Genomic DNA, 25,700 nt, shown 5'->3' with positions numbered 1-25,700 from the left:
GGCAGGAAGAGGCAGTTAGGAGTGATCAGGCAGGCAGGCAGAGGGGTTAGGGGTGATGAGGCAGGTAGGCAGAGTGGTTAGAGGTGATCAGGCAGGCACACAGGTTAGGAGCCAGCAGTCCTGGATTACGAGAGGGATGTCTGACTGCCAGTTTAGGCCCAATCCCGCAGGGGTCGGGATGGGCCTAAACTGGCAGTCAGACATCCCCCGAGGGATCCCGGATTGCGAGAGGGTGCAGGCCAGGCTGAGGGACCCCTTCCCTGTGCACAAATTTCTTGCACTGGGACTCTAGTCTATATATATAAAAGCCTCAGTGACCATTACTACCAAACAACTGGACAATCGGACGACCAGCCAGTAGCTATGATGCGCATTGACCACCAGGGCACAAACACTCAATGCAGGAGCTGCCCCTTGGTGGTCAGTGTGCTCTCACAGCCAACCTCCCACAGTTGGCCAACCTCCCGCGGTCCCTCCTCCTGGCTGGCTGGCTCCAAGGGCCCTGATTGGGACTGGGTGAGACAGCCCCGATTGGCCCCAATCGTCAGCCAGGCCAAGGGACCCCACCTGTGCATGAATTTATGCACCGGGCCTCTAGTATGCATACAAGTTCCCCTGTTCATCTCTCCCGACCATGCCTTCCCTCTGAGATTCATCAGTCTGAATAACATTGTTATTGTTAACTCAGATGCACGTAATTAATTTTTCATATGAAAATATAAGCATGGAGAGAATTCATAAAACAACCAAAATCTAGTAGACAAAGATTTTGATTATTCATTTTTTTGCATTTTGGAACAAATAAACCTAGGCGTAGAAATATGATTACTTCTATTTATTGGAGTAATTTTACTAGTATGGATGGGGTAGACCTAGCATTTTTTTAAAAACCTTTAAAAAAAATCCTCACCAGTGGATATTTGCAGGGACTTTACTCACGTAATTAGGATATATACTACACTATATATATATTCTTTTGAAGTTTTATGCATATATGGAAGAAATAGAGTGGGAAAGCTGAAGATTTACCTTGAATGTGTGAGTTTTATGCTAAAAAATCTGGTCACTGTCTTCTTTGCTGCTCCGTTTATTTAATAGCTAAGAAACCAGTTTTGCATTTGATCTGATAGGTGACAGAGATAAGAATGGTGGGCTGCCCTACTTTGAAATAGCAAATGATAACTGATTATTAGAACACTCTTGGTGAATTTTCAATAAAGGATAATGGAATATAACTGTGGCAGTTTTGTGAAAGGCCAATCTTTGTTCCTCCTTTTAGGGAATAAATTATGCATCACTAAGATTACAGATCTGAAACAGGAAGCAGAGGGCAAGGAAGGCACCAATAAAAAGACGACTGTGTGAAAGCTCCTCAGATTAAAGTTGGCAAGAAGGAGCACTGGGTCACTCTCTCCCTGCTAACCTGCAGCAGCCTTTGAGAAGAAATGTGCAAGGATGCTTCCAAGAGAAAAGAGGGGCTTCCATGTTAACAACCCAGCTGGGGAAAAAGAGAGGGAAGGTAATGATTCATATCACTCTATTAGAAAAAAAGCACTAAGGCTTGCTATTTAAAATGTTGGCATAAAGGTAAAGGTGACCTTTTTGCTTTTTGATACATACTCTTTGAAGGTATAAATGAATACACTAGCAACTCTGATTGTGACCACCAGAATAAGGCAATCACACTTTAACATTTCCACTATCATAATGCACCCCAGAATTAGGAGACAATTTGTCTTAATTGGGGGGGAAATAGGAGGGGATTGTCAGTTTTATTACCCTGGTTCTCAGAGGAGGTAAGTAACAGTTTCAGGAGCTCAAAGCTCACTAATATTTAAAGTTAACATGGCTTTACAGAAATAAAATGCTGAAGTGATCCCCCTATTAAGTTAAAAAAATAAAATATAGTGTTAATATTTTGTCACAGATTTGCCCTAAGAGTAATAGAATAACCATTTAAACAAATTATTTTCAGTAGATGCTAAAAAGGCATTTTATTATTTTGAAATGATTGCTTTCATTTTAACAACCTGGAGAATACCAGGCTTTGCTGCCATTTTATCATCATGCTCAATACATCATGACTTGAAAAGAAGAAAAGGGAAGGCTGTCTGGATCTAGTCGTCTGGCCATGGAATCACATCGCAACAGTTTAAGAATAGCCCTGGCTGGGTAGCTCAGTTAGTTACAGCCTCTGTCCAGACATACCAAGGTTGTGGGTTTGGTCCTCGGTCAGGACACAGACAAGAAGAAATGAATGTGTTAATAAGTGGAACAACAAATTTATGTCTCTGTGTTTGTCTCTCTCTCCCCCTCCTCCTCTCTTTCTCTAATAAATAAATAAATAAATAAGTTATTCACACTGATATAAATATGAATTTTTCTTCACAGTTATTATATTTTTAAGGCTAGATCAGTGGTCGGTAAACTCATTAGTCAACAGAGCCTAATATCAACAGTACAACGATTGAAATTTCTTTTAAGAGCCAAATTTTTTAAACTTAAACTTCGTCTAACGCCACTTCTTCAATATAGATTCGCCCAGGCCGTGGTATTTTGTGGAAGAGCCACACTTAAGGGGCCAAAGAGCCGCATGTGGCTCGCGAGCCGCAGTTTGCTGACCATGGGGCTAGATAAAAGGCTTTTTTTCCACTTCAAAAGGGACATAGAGTTATTATATACAACCTCATTCATCCTCAGAACAGGCCTGTGAAGTAAGTTTTCTTATGTTCTCAAGAAAGCATTGAGAGATTAAGTAACCAGTTTCAGGTCACACAGCAAGTAGATGGTTCAGCAGGTCTCAGACCTGCCAAGTCTGATTTCAGAATTGGTGCTGACACCACTATACTATATTAGCAGATGGATATGCAATATATTCTAATATATATATATATAATAGACATTACAAATATAAGAATTCATGTATGGATATCACTGGTATTTTATCTGTATAACTAACTTTACCAAATAACTAGATAATGAAAGAATTTTAAATAGATAGTATAGAAAATTCATAAATTGTGAAATAAACACTCACTTAAAAAACATATCATGGTCTGGTCAAGATGGTGGCATAGATAAATGAGGAACTTACATCTTCCCACAACCATATCAAAATTACAACTAAACAATAAAACAAGCATCATTCAGAACCACCTGAAATTTACCTAAATGCAAGTCCTATAACTAGGGATTTAAAGAAGAAGCCACATCAAGACTGGTAGGAGGAGCAGAGATGTAAAACAGGCTAGTCCTACATTCACATGTTGTGGATAAAAATTGGGAAGAATATCTTGGCTGTGGTAGTCCCCCTAACCAAGGAGTCCAGCCCCACAACAGGCCCTCAAGCCCAGGGTTCTAGAGCTGGGAAGAGAAGTTCTCATAACGTCTGGCTGTAAAAACCACTGGGGATGTGGCTAAAATGGGAGGGCTGCTGGAGTCCCAGACAGTTTCTCTTGAGAGCCTGCACATGGACTTACTCTGACTCACTCCTTCTGAGCTCCAGCACTCGGGCAGCAGCTCAAAAGGCATCAGGGACATACAGGGAGGAACAGTAGTGACTGACATCAGGGTGAGAGCTGGGGGTATGCAGCCTTCTCCCAGACAGAAGTGCTGGCAGAGGCTACTGTTCCTTTGATGAGCTCTCTCCACTCAGCACCATATCTGAGTCTCTATCAACCTGGCTATCACTGTTTGCTCCAACCTGGTAATTCTCTGAGACCCTCCCCCAACCAACTTATGGGTCCACCCAAGCTGTTTACAGTATCTTCCTATCTAATAAAGAGGGAATGTGCTAATTGACCATCACTCCGTCACAAAGATGGCTGCACGCACAGCTGAGGCCAAGTTCCCATAAGTAGCCATAAGGAGCAATCAGCAGGGACCTGAGGCTACGCCTTCCCCCGCCCCTGTGGGGCTTGACAGGGGACCTCAGGCCATGTCCTCCACCCAGCAGGGCTTGACAGGGGATCTCAGACCACACCCCGCACCCGGCAGGGCTTGACAGGGGACCTCAATGTGCGCTTCCTGTCCTAGTGCTGGGCTAGGGGACCTCAGGCTGTTCCCCCTGCCCCAGCACCAGGCCAGGGGACCTCAGGCCACACCCCCCACCTGACAGGGCTTGACAGGGACATCAGGCCTTGCCCCCTGCGTGGCAGGGCTTGATGGGGGACCTCAAGGTGCACTTTCTATTCTGGTGCTGGGCTAGGGGACCTCAGGCTGCTTCCCCCACCCCAGCACCAGGCCAGGGGACCTCAGGTTGTGCCCCCCACCAGGTGGGGCTTGACAGGGGACTTCAGGCCATGCTCCCCACCCCAGCACCAGGCTGGGGGACCTGAGGCTGTGCCCCCCTGCCTGGTGGGGCTTGACAGGAGACCTCAAGGTGCAACCCCAGTGCTGGGTCAGGGGAACTCAGGCCACGCCCCCTGCCCAGCAGGGCTTGACAGGGGACCTGAGGTTGCACCCCCCTGCCAGTGGGGCTTGACGGGGTACCTAAGGCTGTGCCCCCCTCCCAGTGCCAGGCTGGGGGACCTGAGGCTGTGCCCCCCTGCATGGCAGGGCTTGACGGGGGACCTCAGGCCATGCTCCCCATCCAGTGGGGCTTGACAGGGGATCTCAGGCCATGTCCCCCAACTGGCGGGGCTTGACGGGGGACCTCAAGGCATGCCCCCCACCCCGGTCTGGGCTGGGGGAACTCAGGCCACGCCCCCTGTCCTAGTGCCGGGCCAAGGGACCTGAGGCTATGTCCCCTGCCCAGTGGGGCTTGACAAGGGTGGGACTGGCCGGGTCTGGATCTAGCCCAATGGGGGGGACGGTGGCCGGGACTGGGTCTCCCGCGATTTTGAGGTGCATGTGGGTGGGCGGGGACTTGACTCTGGGTCCCATGGTGCGCCCCAGACTCTGACAGGAGGAAAGTTTTCATATACATTTTACTAATTTTCTTTCATCTCTGACACTTCTATTATAGAGAAAGGGCAAATAGCAATATTAAATTATTTCCTCTAATTAATCCCCTTTTTATGTGCATGAATTTTGTGCACCGGGCCACTAGTTTCCATATAAATGGCCTGTCTTGGCTCATGCTCAGCCTTTCCTAAAATCTCTCAAACAAGCAGCATTTGGCCTCAGCATACCCCATACCTCTCACTAAGTGACCCCAGGCCTGGCACTAGCAGCAGCTGGCTGTGGCTGGCACTTGGCCTCTCCTGGGAAGTTCCAAGCCCAGCACAAGTGACAGCCAGCTGCAAATTGCCTGGTAGCTCATTCCCAAGTGGTCCTGAGCAGAAGATAGGTGGTGGCTGATCTTGGTCTGCACCTCCAGGGAGGCCCAGAGCCAGCAAACTGGTGAACAACTTCAGACCATGTCAAAACAGCACCCAACCACCTCCACTAGCCACACACTGAAGGGGTGAACTCAATGGGCATCAGAGCCCTGCTGAAGTTATTGCTGCTCTGTGTATAGGGCTGGTGCAGAGCTGATCCTCCACAGTGGCTCAGGTGAATAGAGAGGCTGTGCCACTGGACCCTACAAGACACCTACTACATTAGCCTACTCTATCAAGCCCAGAAGATGTAGCACCTCTACCTAATACATAGAAACAAACACAGGAAGGCTGCCAAAATGATAAGACAAAGAAACACGTCCCAAATAAAAGAAGAGAACTCCAGAAAAAGAACTAAACAAAACAGAGGTAAGCAATCTATAAGATGCAAGTTTAAAAACACTGGTTATAAGACTGCTCAATGAACTTAATGAGAACTTCAATAACATTAAAAAATGACACAGAAACCTCAAAAGGAACCAGTCAGAAATGAAGGATATACTAACTGAAATAAAAAATAATTTATAGGGAATAAACAGTACAGTAGAGGAAGCCAAGAATCAAATCATTGACTTGAAATATAAGGAAGCAAAAAAACACAATCAGAACAGCAAAAATAAAAAGGATTTTTTAAAAATGAAGATATTAAGGAGCCTCTGGGACAACTTTAAGTGTACCAACATTCATGCAAGTTGGGGTGCTGTAAGAAGGGAGAGAGCAAAAAATTGAAAACCTATTTGAAAAAGTAATGACAGAAAACTTCCCTAACTTAGTAAAGAAAACAGACATACAAGTCCAGGAAGCACAGCATCCCAAACAAGATGAACCCAAGGAGGCCCACACTAAGCCACATCATAATTAAAATGCAAAGAGTTAAAGACAAAGAGAGAATCTTAAAAGCAGCAAGAGAAAAGCAGTTAGTTGCCTACAAGGGAGCACACATATGACTGTCAGATGATTTCTCAACAGAAACTTCACAGGCCAGAAGAGATTGACAGGAAATATTCAAAGTGATTGAAAGTAAGGACCTACAACCAAGATTACCCAGCAAGGCTATCATAATCAAAGGGCATATAAAGAGCTTCCTAGACAAAAAAAAAAAAAAAAAGCTTAGTGAATTCATTGCTACCAAAACAGTTATCACATGAAATGTTAAAGGGTCTTCTTTAAAAAAGATTTAAAAAAAAACATGAACATTAAAATGGCAATAAATACATATCTCTCAACAATTGAATCTAAAAAAAATAAATTAAGAAATAGACTCATAGATATAGGGCACGTTTTGATGGTTGCCAGATGGAAAGGGGATGCAGGGAATGGGTGAAAAGGTGAAGGGATTAAGAAGTACAAATTGGCCCTAACCGGTTTGGCTCAGTGGATAGAGCATCAGCCTGCGGACTCAAGGGTCCCAGGTTCGATTCCGGTCAAGGGCATGTACCTGGGTTGCGGGCACATCCCCAGTAGGGGGCGTGCAGGAGGCAGCTGATTGATGTCTCTCTCTCATCGATGTTTCTAACTTTCTATCCCTCTCTCTTCCTCTCTGTGAAAAATCAATAAAATATGAAAAAAAAAAAATCTCTAAAAAAAAAAAAAAGTACAAATTGGTTGTTACAGTATAGTCATGGGGATATAAATTACAGCATAGAAAATATAGTCAATAATATTTTAATAACTATGTATGGTGTCAGATGGGTATTAGATTTATGAGGATGATTACTTGATAAGTTATATAAATGTTTAATCACTGGAGTGTACATCTGAAACTAATATAATATTGTATGTTGCCGAAACCGGTTTGGCTCAGTGGATAGAGCGTCGGCCTGCAGACTGAAGGGTCCCAGGTTCGATTCCGGTCAAGGGCATGTACCTTGGTTGCGGGCACATCCCCAGTAGGGGGCGTGCAGGAGGCAGCTGATCGATGTTTCTCTCTCATCGATGTTTCTAGCTCTCTATCCCTCTCCCTTCCTCTCTGTGAAATATCAATAAAAATATATTAAAAAACAATATTGTATGTCAACTATAACTGAAAAATAAAAAATTGATTTAAATAAAAACAAACATATTATGTTCAGAAATAGACCAGAGAATGCTTTTTTTATTTTTTATAAGTCAAAGCATAAGATTTCTATAACCCAAACCTGACCTGTCCCATTTTGCTCTGCCAAATAAAAAGGGAAGAATATATTAGATATAACATTAAAAGGGCTTTGTTCAGTGATTCATGCACTGGAATTTTAATGTTATACTTTTCCTACAAACATGCTTTTAATAAGGCAGTACACTGTATTTAGCTAAAGATGAAAATAACTGATCCATTTCATGCCATTAAGGCAATTATTTTAACTTTACTTTTATTCTACTTTTCATTTTCATGGAAAGTACAGAGGTAGTAACAGATACATTTCAATTAGTTGCAATTAATGCAGTAAGCTGTTATAATGTACTAAAGGCTCGATGCATGAAATTCGTGCAAGAGTAGGCCTTCCTTCCCCCGGCTGCCGGCACCAGCTTCCCTCTGGCACCCGGGACCCAGGCTTCCCTCCAGCCGCTGGCAGGCACCCGGGACCTGGGCTTCCTTCACAGCCCCGGCTTTGTCCAGAAGGTCGTCCGGTCTAATTAGCATATTACACTTTTATTATTATAGATTAGGTTGCTGGGTTCTATATGAACACCCCCCACATCCCTGACTCTCCATGGCTGAGCCCTCCAGGTTTGGTTTTGTTTGCAGTTGAAAGCAGCATTTGAGCCCATGACATCAGCCATTCTCCGGATGCTGGAGCAGTTCTATAGGTTAGAATACTTGACATCTGTAAACCCATCCAACTCTAGAGCCAAGAAAACCACTTCCTTCACACTGGACTAACTTCATCACAGAACCACGGTTTCTCCTCTGGAAGCAGAGGAAGGAGTGATAAAACAGCTACTAGGAGGAAAGTGGTGTGTTGGGGTGGTATCTGTGTAGTTTCAATGAACAGAAATTCAGAGGAGAGCCAGCCTCCTCCTAGCAACCCTCCATTGTTTCTGCTCCCCAGCATCCACCTCTCCTCCTAGAACTGCCCCTCCACTGATCTCAGCAAACAAGCCCCTTTCTTCAAGTCCCTGTGCTTCAGCAAAATAAGGCCTGGCATTTTCTAGGATTCTGGGTGCGATTCCTGGATGGATATCTCATTACAGCCAATGAGATTCAAGAGATATTTTCCCTCAGCCTCTTATGGGAAGAGCCCTATCCTCAGCAACTTCCCATCAACACCACCCTGAACAATTGAGAAGGGAAAATTAGCCCTGAAGGAGAAAGAGCTAACTCTCACGATAAACGTCCACATTCTTCCTGGGTTTATTAAGGCGACATGAAAAGGAAGCAAGAACTGGCAGGCAGAGGGATGGTAATGAATACAGAACACAGCTAGACTTCCAGTTTCTAGCTTCAAATACCATCATCCCATGACTGACTTGGAATGCAGAGCCACCTCATTTCCCACTCGTTATTGTGGCCTTTACCTCATTCTTATTGATCACTCTCTCTCTCTCTCTGCTGGATGGATGCTACAAACAGAAGGTGCATCTTCCAAAGTTGCTGTTTTGTGCACTGACTTTCCCCCTTCACTAGTTCCCCAACCCCTAAAAAGCAGCCAGTTAAACCTGCACTTGGCTGGACCCTGGGATCCTCCACTCACTCCTTCACCTTCATCTCCCTCCGTTGCCCTTCAAGGGTCTGCCCAGTCCAAGTTGTTGGGCCATTGTCTTTTGTACACAAATAAAACTCCCCCACTTCTCTCTATTGGCTTTTCCTGCCCTTCTTTATGGCTGAGCTCAAAACCTCTTTTCTCAGGAAACCTTGTCCGAACTTCACAGTCTCCAGGGCTATCAACAAGGCCAGGTGCCTCTCCACGACCAGACTGGCATCTGGTGTGCCCAGATCCCCATCTTTTGTGCAGAGACTGTGTCCCTGGCTGTGCTGTCACCAGGACAGCAGGAGCTGAGACTTTCATTCTGGGGAAACTTCGGTGTAGCCATAACTACATCACATGGGGAAGTAGTAATAGTAATGCTAATAACAGCCTATGTTATTGAACTCTCACTATGTTTGAAACACTGTTCTGAGTTGGACATGTTATGTCTTATTTATCTCATTTATCTCATAACAACCCATATGAGGAACATATTATCTAGAATGGGACTAATTAAATTCAAGTCTGAATATGACTCTAATTATGGAGAAGCTACACAGAGAAAGAGCTCCCTTAAGGCAGGAGGTTAACAGTTTCCTTTCCAACTTTTCTCACATGGGAAGTGCTTTGAAAAAGGGCACTGCACAGAGTTGAATTAACTTGGTCAGGCCAGATATCTCAGATGCCTCCCAGATCTTGGGGCCAGCATCTAAGCAATAAGAGCAAGCACCTGGGAGGTACTTTGGGAATGTCATAAGACATTAGACCTGGGGAAAACAGCCTACATTTAAGACAAAAAAAATCTAATGTTTACATCCTTCTTACCCAGGCTGTTTGGTGGACAAAAGCAGGCACTCAGAGGGGTTTTATGCAGTGGTTGATTGGAGACATACTTAAATCTTACAAAAACATTTCTCTTAGGTGGCACCAGAGTATCACCATTTGTGACAATTAGTCAACAGAATAGCACTGATGATCTTTGCCCATCTAAGAACCAAGAGGACAAAAAAGAAGGCATCCGAAGGAGAGCACAGTGATTTGGGATTTCTAAAGTCTCTGCCACATACAGTCAACCTTAAAAACTCACATTGCCAGTTTCAAAGCCTTGTTTCTTGTTAAAATATTCCTTAGTCCTAATATGCCTAACAGCCAACAGTTGAAAGTTAAAACCCTGCATGATAATAGGATTAGGCACGCTCCCAAGATATGCTTTTGTGTTTTCTGGGAGTTTAAGGTACATTTTGACATCTTGACTAGATGAAATGGTAATGCTTTATCACAAACTGTGTGGATAAAAACAGACTTCTGCAAACTATGTCTTATCACCTATTTTTGTAAATAAAGTTTTATTGGAACATAGCCATGCCCATTCATTGACATATTAGTTATGCTGCTTTCTTGCTACAATGGCAGAGTTGAGTCACTGGGACAGAGACCATACGGCCTGCATAGTCCAAAATATTTACAATCTGGCCCTTATAATAAAAGTAACCTGACCCCCAGATTAGAGAATTTTCTAGGTCTAAGTAGGTCATCGGGCAGTGATTAAAGAATGACTAAAATGTTGAAACAGGTTTAAACACATACAAATGCAAAACTGTAAATAATACAAAATATGAAAATAACAAGTTTTAAGCCTGGTCCCAGTATACATCTATATATTCTAACTCTTCCCAAAGGTTCCAGACCCAGTTGGTTTTACGGGTGATTTCTGTTCAACTTTTAGGTTACAAGAAATATGCCAGACCCCAGGAAAACATGAAAAACTTCCCCAAAAAATTTTGTGGGACTAGTATACACTTGATTCCAAAAACTTGGCAAGTAAAGCATAAAAGAGAAAACTACAGGCCAATCTCACTTATGAATTTAGGTGCAAATAGCCTATAAAGTATTAGCGCATTGAATCCAGCAATGTAGTGATCTCATCTGATACTTATTTTTTATTTTTAATGTAATAAACTAATAATTTTTTAATGTAGTAAATGCAGTAACTTGACAAAATTCAACAAATACCTAAATCTCCCACCAAAAATCAGAAGAAACTAGATTTAATGTAGCAATTATATTAACTAATATAATTATATTTAAATATATATATTAAATACATTTATATATTAAATTTTACATATTGCTCCCCACATTCTGGGCATTCAGTGATTTTTACATCCCTGAACTGAATCCAAGGTGTGGGTTAGAATTTCAACTCTTCTTGGGTGGTTTTATAACCCAACCAAGTCAATGGCCCTGCCGGTGCTTTTGGTAAAATAAAGGGGCTGCACTGTGTTCTCCAGAACGTGATTTCAAGGCTTCAATAGAGGACAAATAGGTAACCAGCCCTGTTCTAGTTGTTTTATCAGTCAAACAATTTTAATTTAATCTAAGCAATAGAGAGGATGAAGCTTGAACAGACACTTTTGAGTGGCAGAGGCATTTGTACAAATGCTTCCTGCTCTCATTTTGATTCAAAAAGTGGCATGCAGCTTGAGGTTGTGTGCTTGTGGGAAGGCCTGTGCAGCAACACCAGGCAAGAGAACAATGGGTGGTGAAAAGAAGAAAAGAGCCCTTCTGACGCAGACCCTCCTTTTTCTTCCCCGATCTTTTCAGCTTCACAAAAGGAGACATATTTTCCATATAATTGCTAAACATGTTTGCTTATTAAATTATTCTTTAATTAGTTAATGATTTTAGCCATGCTTTGCTCTTTGGATATTCATTTTGTATAATAAAATAATTATAGATAATTAAACTATCGCAAGCCTTTTTCTTTCCCCCAGAAAACATGCTGGGGATCCAAAAATGACAACAAGTTGTAAATTAATCTGGAAAACAAAGCATGACAGATGAATGATTTGGTTGGAATTAATTAGGCATTAATTAAATACTGGAACTAGATGAAGAATTAGATTCATTATTAAAGAAACAACACTGTTCTGAAAAGATGTGCAGTGACCAACATCCTTACCTTCTGTGATGATGGAGTTGTTTCTTATCCAAATCTTGGCCTTCAAGCAGTCCTCTTCATCATTGAGAGTGAAATGATTACGAGGAACTTGACCAGTGTATCGCTGCTTACTACAGTCTGAAATGTCTCTGTTGGTCAGGTGTTGACCAATATCAGCCCCTGTAGGGCATGGGACCTGAGGTATGTTACAGAGAAATGCTTATTTCAGTGGTAACAGATGAAGCACTGATATAGTACTAAATCAATCAATCAATCATACATAGCAATGTCTGTTATAGCAAGGCCTTTTTCTGTCCCCAGATACAATTCTTGTAATTGAAACAAGCTAATTCTCAGAAGGAGTTGCTCTGATTATATGATGCTGTGTAACAAATTATTCCAAAAGTCAATGGTGTAAAAACGCTTACAGATTCTAAAGGTCAGTAATTCAGACAGGGCGGGGGGCGGGGGGGCAGTTTTCTATGTGAACAATGTCAGAGGCCTCAGTGGGAAGATGAAGGCTGGGCGCTGAAATCATTTGGAGATAAGCTCTGGCAATCCTTTTTCTTTCTTCTAGAAAACTTGCTGGGTATCCAAAAACGTCTAGCAGTTGATATTGGCTGTGGGTTGGGATCTTAGCCTGGGTTGTTGGCTGGAACATCCACACGTGGCCTCTCCATGTGGTCTGGGCTTCCTTACAACATGGTGGCTGGGTTACCAGGGCAAGTGCCCTGAGAGAAAAAACCAGTCCGGGGATCTCTGTGTTCTTTTCTAATCTCATCTTGGAATTCTAGTGGTGTCCCTTCCACCATATTCTATTCATGGAGGTCATTATATTCTAGACGCCTGCCCAGGGTCAAGAGGAGGAAACCTAAAATCCACCTCTTCCTGCAGGGGCAGTGAAGCGATGGGAAAACACGCGAAACTGGATTGGTGTGGCCATTTTTGGTGAGAGCAATCTGCACAGAAGCAATTATATCAGGGGTTGAAATCCAAGTGCATATGGGCTCCAGGCAGAAAAGAAAATGAGGAAAGTGGGCTACTGTTTACTTATGAAAACTGTAGGATCATTCTTCACTTTGTTAGAGAGATATTCTCTCTCTCTCATCCCCATCTCCATCTCTCTCAACACAGAGCCCTCTCAGTATAACTTCTATGCTCACTTTAGACACAGAGTAAAAACGGACACTGTTAAGGAAAGCAACAGTAAAAACACAGCAAAGGATGATGCTGACACTTTTCCTCAGTGTCAAGGACTCTATGGCAAACTGAAGGGCTCTGGTCAGAGTTCGGCCATGACTCAACTCCATCCAGTTGTTGCCAGGATAGAGTGTGGATTCAGTATGGCCAGATGTGATTTCTCAAGAAATGCTAGGTACTTTTATTTTCCTGAGGACTCTTGGTGTGTTTTATTTTATTATTATTATTATTATTATTATTATTATTATTTCAGTTCAAATTAAAATCAAACAAACACCACTGTGAATGCCAAGTAAAATAGCACAGTGGAGTGAGTTTGCCCAGTGGGCCAAACTTTTACCTCTCCAATTTTTATTTGGCAGCCAGGTGATTATGTGGACGATAACGAGGCCAACACTGTGAGCAAGATTTAAAGGTAACTTGATGCCTCTGCTATTAGACCTGCACTAGCTGCCTGACATTTTCGTGGTACAAGGCCTCAGGGTGGTGAGGCAGGGGTGGCACTCAGCCACAATGGGCAAAAAGCTCACTTGTAGTAGAGGTGAATGTGGGTGCAGAGGAAGTTCTTGTCTCTTGAAAAATGCCTTGTTGTACTGGGTAGATGTGAATGCTGGCTGGTGCTTGAACAAATGGGGCGTCACTAAACCCCAGATGACCTTTAGGGAAGTTTTTGGTTATATTCTTTCTCAACAGAAATGGTAAAGCCACGGTACATTACTGTGATGTATTTAATTCCATTGCAAACTGGATTAGCTAATTTTTAAAAAATCAAATTTTTAAAGCTGGATGTCCTCTCTCCACGAAGAAGTTGCAATAGCATTTTATTTAGTAAAAAGAAAACTCAACTGAAATTGTGGAGGTAAAATTATCATATTATCAATATAATTTGTTTAACCATATCATACTAGAATTTTGGCATTACTGTATTCATAGGTACTATAAAAGCAGTCCACTGAGGGCTTTGATGGATGGTTTAAGGTGCACAATATTGAATACTATGCTTTGGAGGTTTGAAATCTCACCAGAATTATAATAAGTATTGTAGTATAAAAGAAAATGAAATTTGGGTAACATTATGCTAGTTTAGTAAGTCATGCTTTAACAAATCAGGAAAAGTCCTTGGCAGAAAATGGCAGGGCTAAAGAACAAATTGAGAGCTTGTCAAGTTATAAAACTATCAATGGTTATTGTTTCAAATAGTGGGTGTATGGTTTAAGAAACAAGAGAAGGGAAAAGAAGAAGAAGGTCCAAAATGAAAAATGGCTTACTATAAACCTGAAATAGAATTGTATTTTTTAACCCATATCATTCTTGTATGCACTCAAATATTTTTGCACATTTCTAAACTATAAAGAAATAGAGAAATTAAAGAAAAAAATAATGGGGTAATATATATATATATTTCATATTCACACAACAGCATTTTCACAGAATAGGCAAAACCGAAATTAGGATTTTAAATCCCAAGGCCCATTAATCTGTCTACACAGAGTTTAGCAGAACTCAATATATGAGAAAGGATCTATGGGAAAATTCATATTATGTCATCAAAGTAAGGGAGAGAATAAAGATGAAAAGGAAGGCCTGGCTATATTTAATGAAGAAGTATCATCAATGCTGGCTACCAAAATGAGAGTGTTTTCTGCCACTAAACTGCCACTAACATGTGATTGGAGAACAGCAGACAACTTTTCAACCATTCATTCCATCAGGTAATTCTGGATTGAGCACTGCCAGCATCACTGGCTGGTGGGAGCCTGTTGGCCAGCTCATACCCTTCAGCAAGTTAGTAACTGAACAGTGGTAGGGACTGCTGGTGGCCTACTTAATATCCTGTCTCCCTTTCTTAGTAACAGACTTCTGGGAAATATGCCTGGCTGAAAAATTACATTTTCATGTTGGAAAGGAGTCCTTGGGTGGGGCAACATAAAAAGTCATTTTGTTCTAGTCCTTTCTCCTTCCTGTTTCTTGCAAATGGAATGGCTGGCGCCACAGCAGCCACTTCAAGATGTTGAGATGGAAGCCACATATTAAAGATGGAAGAACAGAATTTAGAAGGGCCTGGTTTCCTGATATCACCAGGGAGCTACCTTACCAGGCTGATTTGCTTTTCTCCAGATATTTTTAATGAGAGAAAGAAACAAACTTCTTCTTTTTGACTTTAGCTATAAACAGTTAATTCTAGAATTTCTGTGTTGTAAAGACTTTTAAAAGCAACCAAGTGTAGTCCCTGGACCACACCTGTGAGGAGGGAGGGAGGGAAGAAGGAAGAAAGAGCAAGGAGACAGAGGCAGTGGTGAAGAACTCGTGCCCTGGAGTCAGACCACCAGGGTTCCTAGTCTGCCACTTTGTCATCGTAACTTCATTGCTTCTTAGATCCCTCATCTATAAAATGGGGATGGAAGTGGTAGGATCTCAGAAAATTACCCCAAGGATTGCATCAGTTAACACAACTGTGGCAAATGGCAAAGACAAAACTCTGTCAGGTGTTTCTAGCCCACTTGTGAGGCCTCCACAGAGGCATCTTGCTGTCTCCTGGGGATGGACATCCCCTGTTGGAAAATACCCTGACTCTTAGGAAGCTGTTTCTTAGGATGAATCAGCACTGTATTCCCATCGCATCTGGTGGTCTGTCCTAATTCAGCTCTCCAGGACCATGATGTACACGTCTAACTTGTTTTCTATATCAAAACCCTTCAGGTTTTTTGAGGTTAGGCATCCTGAATCTTCACCCCTCTGGCTAAAAATCTTGGGTGTCTTTGAGTCTCTGGACATGCTTTCCGCTTGTTTTTTTTTTTTTTTTTTTTTTTTTTTTTCCCTTCTTAAATATGACTTCAAGAAACAAATACTATACTCCAGGTATAGTTGTTTTTTGTGACATGTTCTTGGACACAATCATGCTCAGCAGGTAAGGGGCTCATCATCTCTACAAGTGGTGTGCGCTACTCTCTTTTCTACCTGTTTGTAGCAGGCTCTCTCCTGCAGCTGCACCATTCTGGATACCATGCTCTTATTCACCCCATCTAAGATGTAATTAGTCTCCACGGAGACCAACTACATCATGTTGCTGACCCACGTCAAGCTCGCCATAACCAACATCTCTCACCTGGTTGGATGTTCTTGCCCCACCTGCTGGCTTCCAGTGAGTGTCACCCCTTTGAGAGTCCCCACCACGCTCTTCTCATAGTCAATACCAGACTCATTTGACTCTGAATTGACAGATTTTTATTCTTCCTCTTTTTGAGATAACGCGAAGGGCAGGCACTTCTTCCTCTCTGCAGGACTCTCCATGAGCCATGGGAGCAGCTCAGCAACCTCAGTTGTACATTGAGTGGTTTCAGAGTGGTTTTCAGGACCAGCATGTACTCACCAATAAACATAATCAAATCCATAGGCAAGGTGCGGACGGGGGTCTGAGGATACTGAACGTGAACTAGGTAATCTTCATCTTCCAAAACGGAAAGGTCATAGATAATGCCAGAAATTGACAGATCAAGGAAAAAACTTCTTCTTCTCACAACTGCGGCACCCACTGAACAGCTGCGAGCCCCAGAACACCGGTCCCCAATTGGTGTAAACACGTGGATTCAGAGGAGCTCTACACTCCACCACGGAAAGGTCAGATTTTGCCTGGGATAAGGAGAGAGAGAACTACATAACCAGACATCTGGAGAAGAGAGACCAAGGGGAGACAAAGTCACAGCCCACATATGAAAGAAAAGCAGGCATCACCAGAAAAGGAAGTAAACGAAATGGAGGCAAGCAACCTTCCAGAGAAAGAATTCAGAGAAATGGTCATAAGGTGGCTGAAAAGAATGGAAGACAAATTCGAAAATATGAGCGAGAACCAAGAGGAAATGAAGACGAACCAAGAAGAAATGAAAAATGACATCGCTGCTAGAAAGCATCAAGAGTAACTAGAAGAAGCAGAGGACCGCATCAGTGAGCTAGAAGACAAGATGGGAAAAAATACCCAAGTAGAGCAGCTTCTAGAAAAAAAAATTAAAAAGCAGGAGGAGAGCCTAAGGGAACTTTGGGACAACACGAAACAAAACAACATCCGCATAATAGGGGTTCCAGAAGGAAAGGAAGCTGAGCAAGGAATAGAAAACCTCTTTGAAGAAATAATGACAGAAAACTTCCCTGAAATAGGGAAGAAAAAACCCACACAAATCCAAGAAGCTCACAGAGTCCCAAGCAAAATTAACCCCAAAAGACCGACGCCAAGGCACATTATAATTAAATTGGCAAACACCAATGACAAAATAAGAATCTTAAAAGCGGCAAGAGAGAGACAGAAAGTTACCTACAAAGGAACCCCCATCAGACTAGCAACTGATTTCTCAACAGAAACTCATCAGGCCAGAAGGGAATGGAATGAAATATACAAAGTCATGCAAAGGAAGGGTCTGAATCCAAGAATACTGTACCCAGCAAGGCTATCAATCAAAATTGAAGGTGAAATCAGGAGCTTCACAGACAAAAAAGGACTAAGGGAATTTATTACCACCAAACCAGCAATGCAAGAAATGCTAAAGGATCTGCTGTAAAAAAAAAAAAAAAAAAAAGAAAGAAATAGGAAGCGAAGAAGGAACACAGGGGTAAAGAATAAAAATGGCGACAAATAAGTACCTATCAATAATAACTTTAAATGTAAATGGATTAAATGCCCCAATCAAAAGACATAGGGTAACTGATTGGATAAGAAAACAAGACCCATATATCTTCTGTCTACAAGAAACCCACCTCAGAAAAAAAGATGCACAAAGACTGAGGGTGAAGGGATAGAAAAAGGTCTTCCAGGAGAATGGAAATGAAAAAACAGCTGGGGTAGCAATACTTATATCTGACAAATTAGATCTCAAAGTGAAGGACATAACAAGAGATAAGGAAGGCCACTTCATAATACTAAAGGGAGCAATCCAACAAGAAGAAATAACTCTGGTAAACATCTATGCACCCAATAAGGAGTACCCAAATACATAAAAAATCTCCTGGAGGATATCAAGGGAGAGATTGACAGCAAAACAATCATAGTAGGAGACTTTAATACCCCACTATCACCATTGGACAAATCCTCTAAGCAAAAAATCAGCAAAGAAACATCAATCCTAAATGACTCACTAGACCAGATGGAATTAATTGACATCTTCAGAACATTTCACCCCAAAGCCACAGAATATACATTCTTCTCAAGTGCACATGGGTCATTTTCAAAGATAGACCATATGTTGGGACATAGGCAAAGTCTCTTTAAATTCAAGAAGATAGAAATCATATCAAGCATCTTCTCAGACCACAGTGGCATAAAACTGGAAATCAACTACAATAAAAACAATCCAAAAAAATCAAACACATGGAGACTAAACAGCATGCTATTAAACAATGACTGGGTTACCAGAGAGATCAAGGAAGAAATAAAAAACATCATGGCAACAAATGACAATGAAAACACAACAATCCAAAATCTATGGGACACAGCAAAAGCAGTCTTGAGAGGGAAGTTCATAGCTCTACAAGCATACTGCAAAAAACAAGAAACAATGGTAATAAATTACCTAACCCAACAACTCAAAGAGTTAAAAAAGGAGCAACAAGAAAAGCCCAGTGTAAGCAGAAGGAAGGAAATAATAAAGATCAGAGCTGAGATAAACGACATAGAGACCAAAGAAACAATACAAAAGATCAACAAAACCAAGAGCTGGTTCTTTGAAAGGAGAAACAAGATTGATGAACCTCTAGCCAGGCTCACCAAGAAGCAAAGAGAGAGGACCCAAATAAACAAAATCAGAAATGAAAGAGGTGAAATAACAACAGATCCCGCCGAAATACAAATGATTGTTAAAAAATACTACAAACAACTCTATTCCAACAAACTGGACAACCTGGAGGAAATGGACATATTCCTAGAAAAATATAACCTTCCAAAACTCAATCAGGAAGAATATAAACAGCTCAATATGCCAGTAACTATGGAAGAAATTGAAGCAGTCATCAAAAAGCTTCTGGCAAACAAAAGCCCGGGGCCAGACGGCTTCACAGGAGAGTTTTACCAAACATTCAAGGAAGAACTAAAACCTATCCTCCTCATACTATTCCAAAAAATTCAAGAGGAAGGAACACTTTCAAGCTCATTCTATGAAGCCAGCATCACCCTAATACCAAAACCAGATAAAGACAACACAATGAAAGAGAATTACAGGCCAATATCCCTCATGAACGTAGATGCCAAAATCCTCAACAAAATTCTAGCAAATCGGATCCAGCAGTAAATCAGAAAGATCATACACCATGACCAAGTAGGATTTATCCCAGGAATGCAAGGATGGTACAATATCCGCAAATCAATTAACGTGATACATCACATAAACAAATTGACAGATAAAAATCACATAGTCATATCAATTGATGCAGAAAAAGTATTTGACAAAATCCAACACCCTTTCTTGATAAAAACTCTCAACAAGGTGGGAATAGAAGGATCACATCTCAACATAATAAAAGCTATATATGATAAACCCACAGCTAACATCATACTCAGTGGACAAAAACTAAAACCATTTCCCCTAAGAACAGGAACAAGACAGGGATGCCCACTCTCACCACTCCTGTTTGACATAGTACTGGAAGTATTAGCCATTGCAATTAGACAAGAAGAAGAAATAAAAGGCATCCAAATTGGAAAAGAAGAAGTAAAGCTGTCCTTATTTGCAGATGACATGATATTGTACATAAAAAACCCAAAAGACTCCATCAAAAAACTAACAGACTTAATAAATGAATTTGGCAATGTAGCAGGATACAAAATTAACGCCAAGAAATCTATGGCATTTCTATACACCAATAGTGAACTTACAGAAAGAGAGACTAAAAAAGCAATCCCATTTACCATCGCACCAAAAAATTAAGATACTTAGGAATAAACTTAACCAAGGAGGTAAAAGACCAATACACAGAAAACTACAGAACACTGAAAAAAGAGATAGAGGAAGACATAAACAGATGTAAGAACGTACCATGTTCATGGATTGGGAGAATCAACATCATTAAAATGTCCATACTACCCAAAGCAATCTATAGATTCAATGCACTCCCCATTAAAATACCAATTGCATATTTCACAGACCTAGAAAGAACTCTCCAAAAATTCATCTGGACTAAAAAAAGACCCCAAATAGCCACAGCAATCCTGAGAAAGAAGAATAAAGTAGAAGGGATCTCAATACCAGATTTCAAGCTGTATTACAAAGCCACTGTTCTCAAAACAGCCTGGTACTGGCACAAGAACAGACATATAGACCAATGGAATAGAATAGAGAATCCAGATATTGACCCAAACCACTATGCGCAATTAATATTTGACAAAGGAGGCATGAACATACAACGGAGTCAAGATAGTCTCTTCAATAAATGGTGTTGGGAAAATTGGACAGATACATGCAAAAAAATGAAACTAGATCACCAACTTACACCATACACAAAAATAAACTCAAAATGGATACAGGACTTAAACATAAAATGGGAAACCATAAAAATACTAGAGGAATCCACAGGCAGCAAAATCTCAGACATATGCCGAAAGAACTTCTTCACTGATACTGCCCCTAGGGCAATGGAAGCCAAAGAGAAAATAAACAAATGGGACTACATCAAAATAAAAAGCTTTTGCACAGCAAAAGAAAACATCAACAAAACAACAAGAAACCCCACTGTATGGGAGAACATATTTGCAAATGTTATCACTGATAAAGGTTTAATCTCCAACATCTATAGGCAGCTTATACAACTTAATAAAAGGAAGAGAAATGATCCAATAAAAAAATGGGCAATGGACCTAAATAGAATCTTTTCGAAAGACAGAAGGAAGGCCAAGAGACACATGAAAACATGCTCAAAGTCACTAATTATCCAAGAGATGCAAATCAAAACAACAATGCGATACCATCTCACACCTGTCAGAATGGCTATCATCAACAAATCAACAAACAACAAGTGTTGGCGAGGATGCGGAGAAAAAGGAACCCTCGTGCACTGCTGGTGGGAATGCAGACTGGTGCAGCCACTGTGGAGAACAGTATGGAGTTTCCTCAAAAAGCTGAAAGTGGAACTCCCATTTGACCCAGTAATCCCACTCCTAGGAATATATCCTATGAAACTAGAAACACCAATCAGGATATATGCACCCCTATGTTCATAGCAGCACAATTTACAATAGCTAAGATTTGGAAACAGCCTAGGTGCCCGTCAGTAGATGACTGGATCAGAAAACTATGGTACATCTACACAATGGAATACTATGCTGCCATAAAAAAGAAGGAATTCTTACCATTTGTAGCAACCTGGATGGAATTAGAGAACATTATGCTAAGTGAAATAAGCCAGTCAATGAAAGAAAAATAACACATGATCTCACTCATTTGTGGATAATAAAAAACATTATAAACTGATGCACAAAAAGATAGATACAGAGGCAGTAAAGCATCAAACAGACTGTCAAATTACAGCAGGAAGGTTAGTGAGAGGTGGGGGAAATAAGAGATCAACCGAAGGACTTACATGCATGCATATAAGAATAACCAACGGATGCAAAACATTGAGGGGTGAGGGCATGTATGGGAGTGGGGTGGGGGGGGGCAATGGTAAGATATGTACACATATAATACCTTAATAAAAAAAAGAGTGTGAAAAAAAAAGGAAAAAACTTCTACAAGTTCATTATTATGGAGTTCAGGGGTAAAGGCATTGAAGAACTAACAATAAAAATGCCTCAGAGTGGTTGCCCCTGGCTTGGAAGTAGAGAACAGCCTTCCTCACATGCAACCCTGCAATACAATTTAATAATGTTTTATCTTGTGCATGGGTTATCTGGTAACAAGATTAAGTGATATGCATTTGATATCAAAATACTACATACTATTTTAGAATGATAGGTGCCATTTAAAGGTCTGATTTGAGGTTAAGACTTATAATTATATTTTATTAAGATAATCCTCTTGTTTTGGGTTTCTGCTTTATTTTCACCTTTTTGGTTTTTGTTGTGTGTGGGTTTGTTTGTTTTTTGTAAATTATGAAATTGGGACAAAACCATGAGAAAGTTGGAGAAGGAAATTAGAAAAGAAGTAACAACTGGACTTCCCCCACCTCCAAGGGAACTCAGCTGCTTTTTTTTTTTTTTATCACTCTATGTACCTTTAATTTTTATGTCCTAGAAAAATTAAATTGGAACCCCTTTTATCACTCTTCAATTCATTTTTCCTGTTGTAAAAAGGGCAAGAGCTTAATGTGCCACAGCTAAAGCTGTAGGGGCAGCTGGACACACATGGGCAGATGCCCGAGTCTGCCACTCATATTTTCCAAAGTCTGCAATTGCAGGCAGCAGCTGGAACTCAGTGGAGCAGGTGAAGGGGGGCAAGCTAAAGGGGTGTATGGTGCTTTTTTCTGGTATAATGCTTTAAAAAGAAGAATACTTAAGTGCCAAAACAAGGCATTCCTCAAGTTTATTTTTATCCTTTAACTAGGAAAAAAAGAAAAGAAGGAGACAAAAGAAAAGAAAATTACTCAGAGGCTCAGAATGTGGTCTAGTCACTAGCTTCACCTGGAAGCTGGTTAGAACTGCATGTCTCAGTTGCCCCAACCCCCTTCCCACTCAGAATCTGCATTTGAATGAGATGTACAAGGCTAGGTATAGATGTACACACTACACTTGGAGAAGTGCTCCTTTAAGGTACAGATGAGAGATTCTAGGCTGAGAAAGTTCAAGTTAGTGGTTCTTCGCCTGGACTTAGACTCATCTGGGAGCTTTAAAAAAAAATACTGATGGTTGAGTCCCGAGTCTCCACCCCAGAATAATTAAAACAGCACTTCTGGGCTTGGGAGCAGGCACGAGTGTATTTCAAAAGTGCTCCAGGCGATCTCAGTGTGTAGGCAAGGCTTAGAACTGCAGGTTAAGTGCCACTCAGTTGCTCAGCTGTCCTGTCTCCCCCCCACCCCCGACACGCTGCTTCTCCTTGGCTTGGCTATGAAAGAAAACCTGCACCCTCTTCTCCCTTACCCCCCACCCCTTACCCTCCTGCCCACGAATCCAGGACCATTCACAAGATGGCCTAAGACATGAATATGGCGGTGCCTGGGGTGGGGACAGGTTACTTCGTACTCCTCGGGAACAAACCCACCAAAGGGAGGCCTATCCAGGTCTCTGGGAGAAATGTAATGAAAATAGATTTACAAAATAAATCTCTTTTGATGAAAGAGATGCCCTAGTTTGTGGGCCACATGAAATGCTAATGTGGGTGGCAAAGTGAGAATGTTAACATTTGCTTCCCCAAGACATTAAACGGCTTCAGTTGTATCCAGCAATGCTTTCCTCAAAGGAGGTTTGAGAATTTCATAAAAAAATGGACAGCACGGTCACGGGGTAATCAATCAGTCACATTTCCTAGGTTCATAACGGAGAGACAACAGAAAGCAAAGGTTGACAGGAGGTTTGAGTGTCTGAAACACTTCTGCGTGAGCCCATCACCACCGCCAAATGTCGGCCTCTTGAGGCAGAAGTTAATTTCCACAAGTGCACGGGGTGGGGGCTGTGTCTGGATGCTGCTCTGGTGAGCGGCAAGTGTCAGGCTTCTGGACAACAGCGTCAAGAATGACATTTCCCCGACCTGCTGTCATTTTCATCCCTGAGCCGAATGCTTTTCTTGGAATGGGTTTCCGTGAGGGTTTCGGACACAATTTTGGCCGCGTGCGTGAGCTTTGGAGGACGCTTTCATGAATACAGAGTGGCAGCTGCCGGGCGAGAAGGCGCACTCTTCACCCCGAGTGCCTGCGCCTGGCACACACTAACCACCCAGCCAGCCACGCGCGGCCTCACCTGGTACTGCTGCCCGGTGCAGAGGATGAGGTGGTCATAGAGCACGATATCTTCCTGGGAAACCACCACGTGCTTGGCTGCTCGGTCTATGGCCGTCATCCTACCAACCACCACGTTGACCCAGGAGCACAGGGACATCAATGCGTGATCTTTATCATTAAAACTCTGGCTGCGAGAGAGGCGCTCCGTCAATGACATTTGAGCAGCTGACAGGGGGCATTAATTAGACATCTGGCGAGCTGTTCCGGTCTCCCCACCCCCCCCCCCCGCCCCACCCCCCCTCCCCCGTTCCTCCCGGTGGGGCTGAGTCTGTGCTCTTGCTGTGGGTTTACCAGGACCAAGGCTACACAGTAGGAGATTTTTTGTTATAAGACAGTCACACAATGACATCTTTCCATTAAAGCTAAATTGTTCTGCTTAATGTTGGCCAGTCCACAATAGGGAGTGTGTGTGTGTGTGTGTGTGTGTGTGTGTGTGTGTGTGTGTGTGAAATCATTAATATATATCCTTCTGCTTCTATTTCATGGTGAATACAAACTTACTTTGGCTGTTGACTTGTCCTAGTGACAAAGGACCGAAAGGGGATGAGGAAGAAGAAAGTGACATTGCACAAGATTCCCCAAGGCATGGGTCAAGGGCCTGAATATCGAGAACCCTGCCTATTTGCTAGTGCTTTTCAATAGATTTCTCATTCTTTGAATGAGTGTATGGATTTGAGCCCAAACAACAAAGCACGTTTTCTTTAGAGAAGATGTCAATTAGGGAATTATGTTAGAAGCAAGTCCAGTCCCTGGAGACTTTCGGGATCCATCCACTGTGCAGGGCAATGGTGACTTAAGGGGAACTGGTGCTTCTGCAAGCAGCAGGTCCAGGGTGCTTGGGTTTTCTTGTCTGGGTTTCATCTGAGTTTGAGTGTTCTACCATAATGTGAGAGAAGTGGCTTTCTTGTTGGTGTTGGTTTTTTTAAAAAAAGTTTTGTGAGGGTTGTTACAGAACTTTCTGGAAGGTGTGACCTCCTACACGTGACACTCTTAGTGACCTTGTTCTGATACCATAACAAGAGGGCAGGGTGGCAGAATAGTAAGTGTTTCATTTAAATCTAGGCTTCACTGTGCCAAGGTCTGTGTCACCAGGGAGACTGGACCCTGAGACTCTGCCTCCCCTTTCGACACTTCAGCTTCCTCACCTCTCAACCTGGGATAATTTTCCTCCCCGCATGCCTCGACCATTGTAAGGGATGCATGTGAGAATGTAAGAGATGCTGTTTTATCAAGTGGGATGCATATGTGAGGGGTATTATTCTAAATAATATTAATGATACATAATCCTGTTTACTCTCCTTGGAGGCAAACAGGACTAAAGTGATAATGGAAGAACATTTTTTCTTTTTGATCCACTCAGGAGTCTGCTCTCAATACACAAAAAGAATTCTCGTAATGGATGCACATTAGGCCCCGTTCTGGCACCCATGAAAGAGAAGAGAGCACTGGGCTTTGTGTCTCTCCATGAAACAACACTTAAAAACAAGAAAATTTCTTCTTAATAAGAAAAGAAAATTGGGGGCTGGCCTGTCACAGGAAAATAATAGAGAGTGAGATGAAATTCTTAAAAAAAAAAACACAAAACAATTTGGTGGCTTCACAGGAAAACAAGAAACCTCATTGATTTTGTACATTCATGAGAGATCCACAAAGGATTGCTTT

General features: G+C 41.9%; 1 protein-coding gene across 1 annotated transcript in view; it reads right to left on the bottom strand.

The window, feature by feature from the left end:
- Nucleotides 1-25,700, bottom strand: part of CFAP61 (cilia and flagella associated protein 61) — a 248,954-nt gene that overhangs the window by 79,976 nt on the left and 143,278 nt on the right. Inside the window, exons 20-21 of the mRNA XM_080683048.1 lie at nucleotides 23,998-24,166; nucleotides 11,952-12,126 (exon numbers count right to left, since the gene is read on the bottom strand). Coding sequence (XP_080539174.1) covers nucleotides 11,952-12,126; nucleotides 23,998-24,166 — 344 coding nt within the window. The remainder of the gene's footprint in view (nucleotides 1-11,951; nucleotides 12,127-23,997; nucleotides 24,167-25,700) is intronic.

Source organism: Plecotus auritus (genome assembly GCF_963455305.1).
Source record: "Plecotus auritus genome assembly, chromosome: 8".
In the NCBI taxonomy this organism is placed as follows: domain Eukaryota; kingdom Metazoa; phylum Chordata; class Mammalia; order Chiroptera; family Vespertilionidae; genus Plecotus; species Plecotus auritus.
This window is presented reverse-complemented; position numbering and strand designations above follow the sequence as displayed.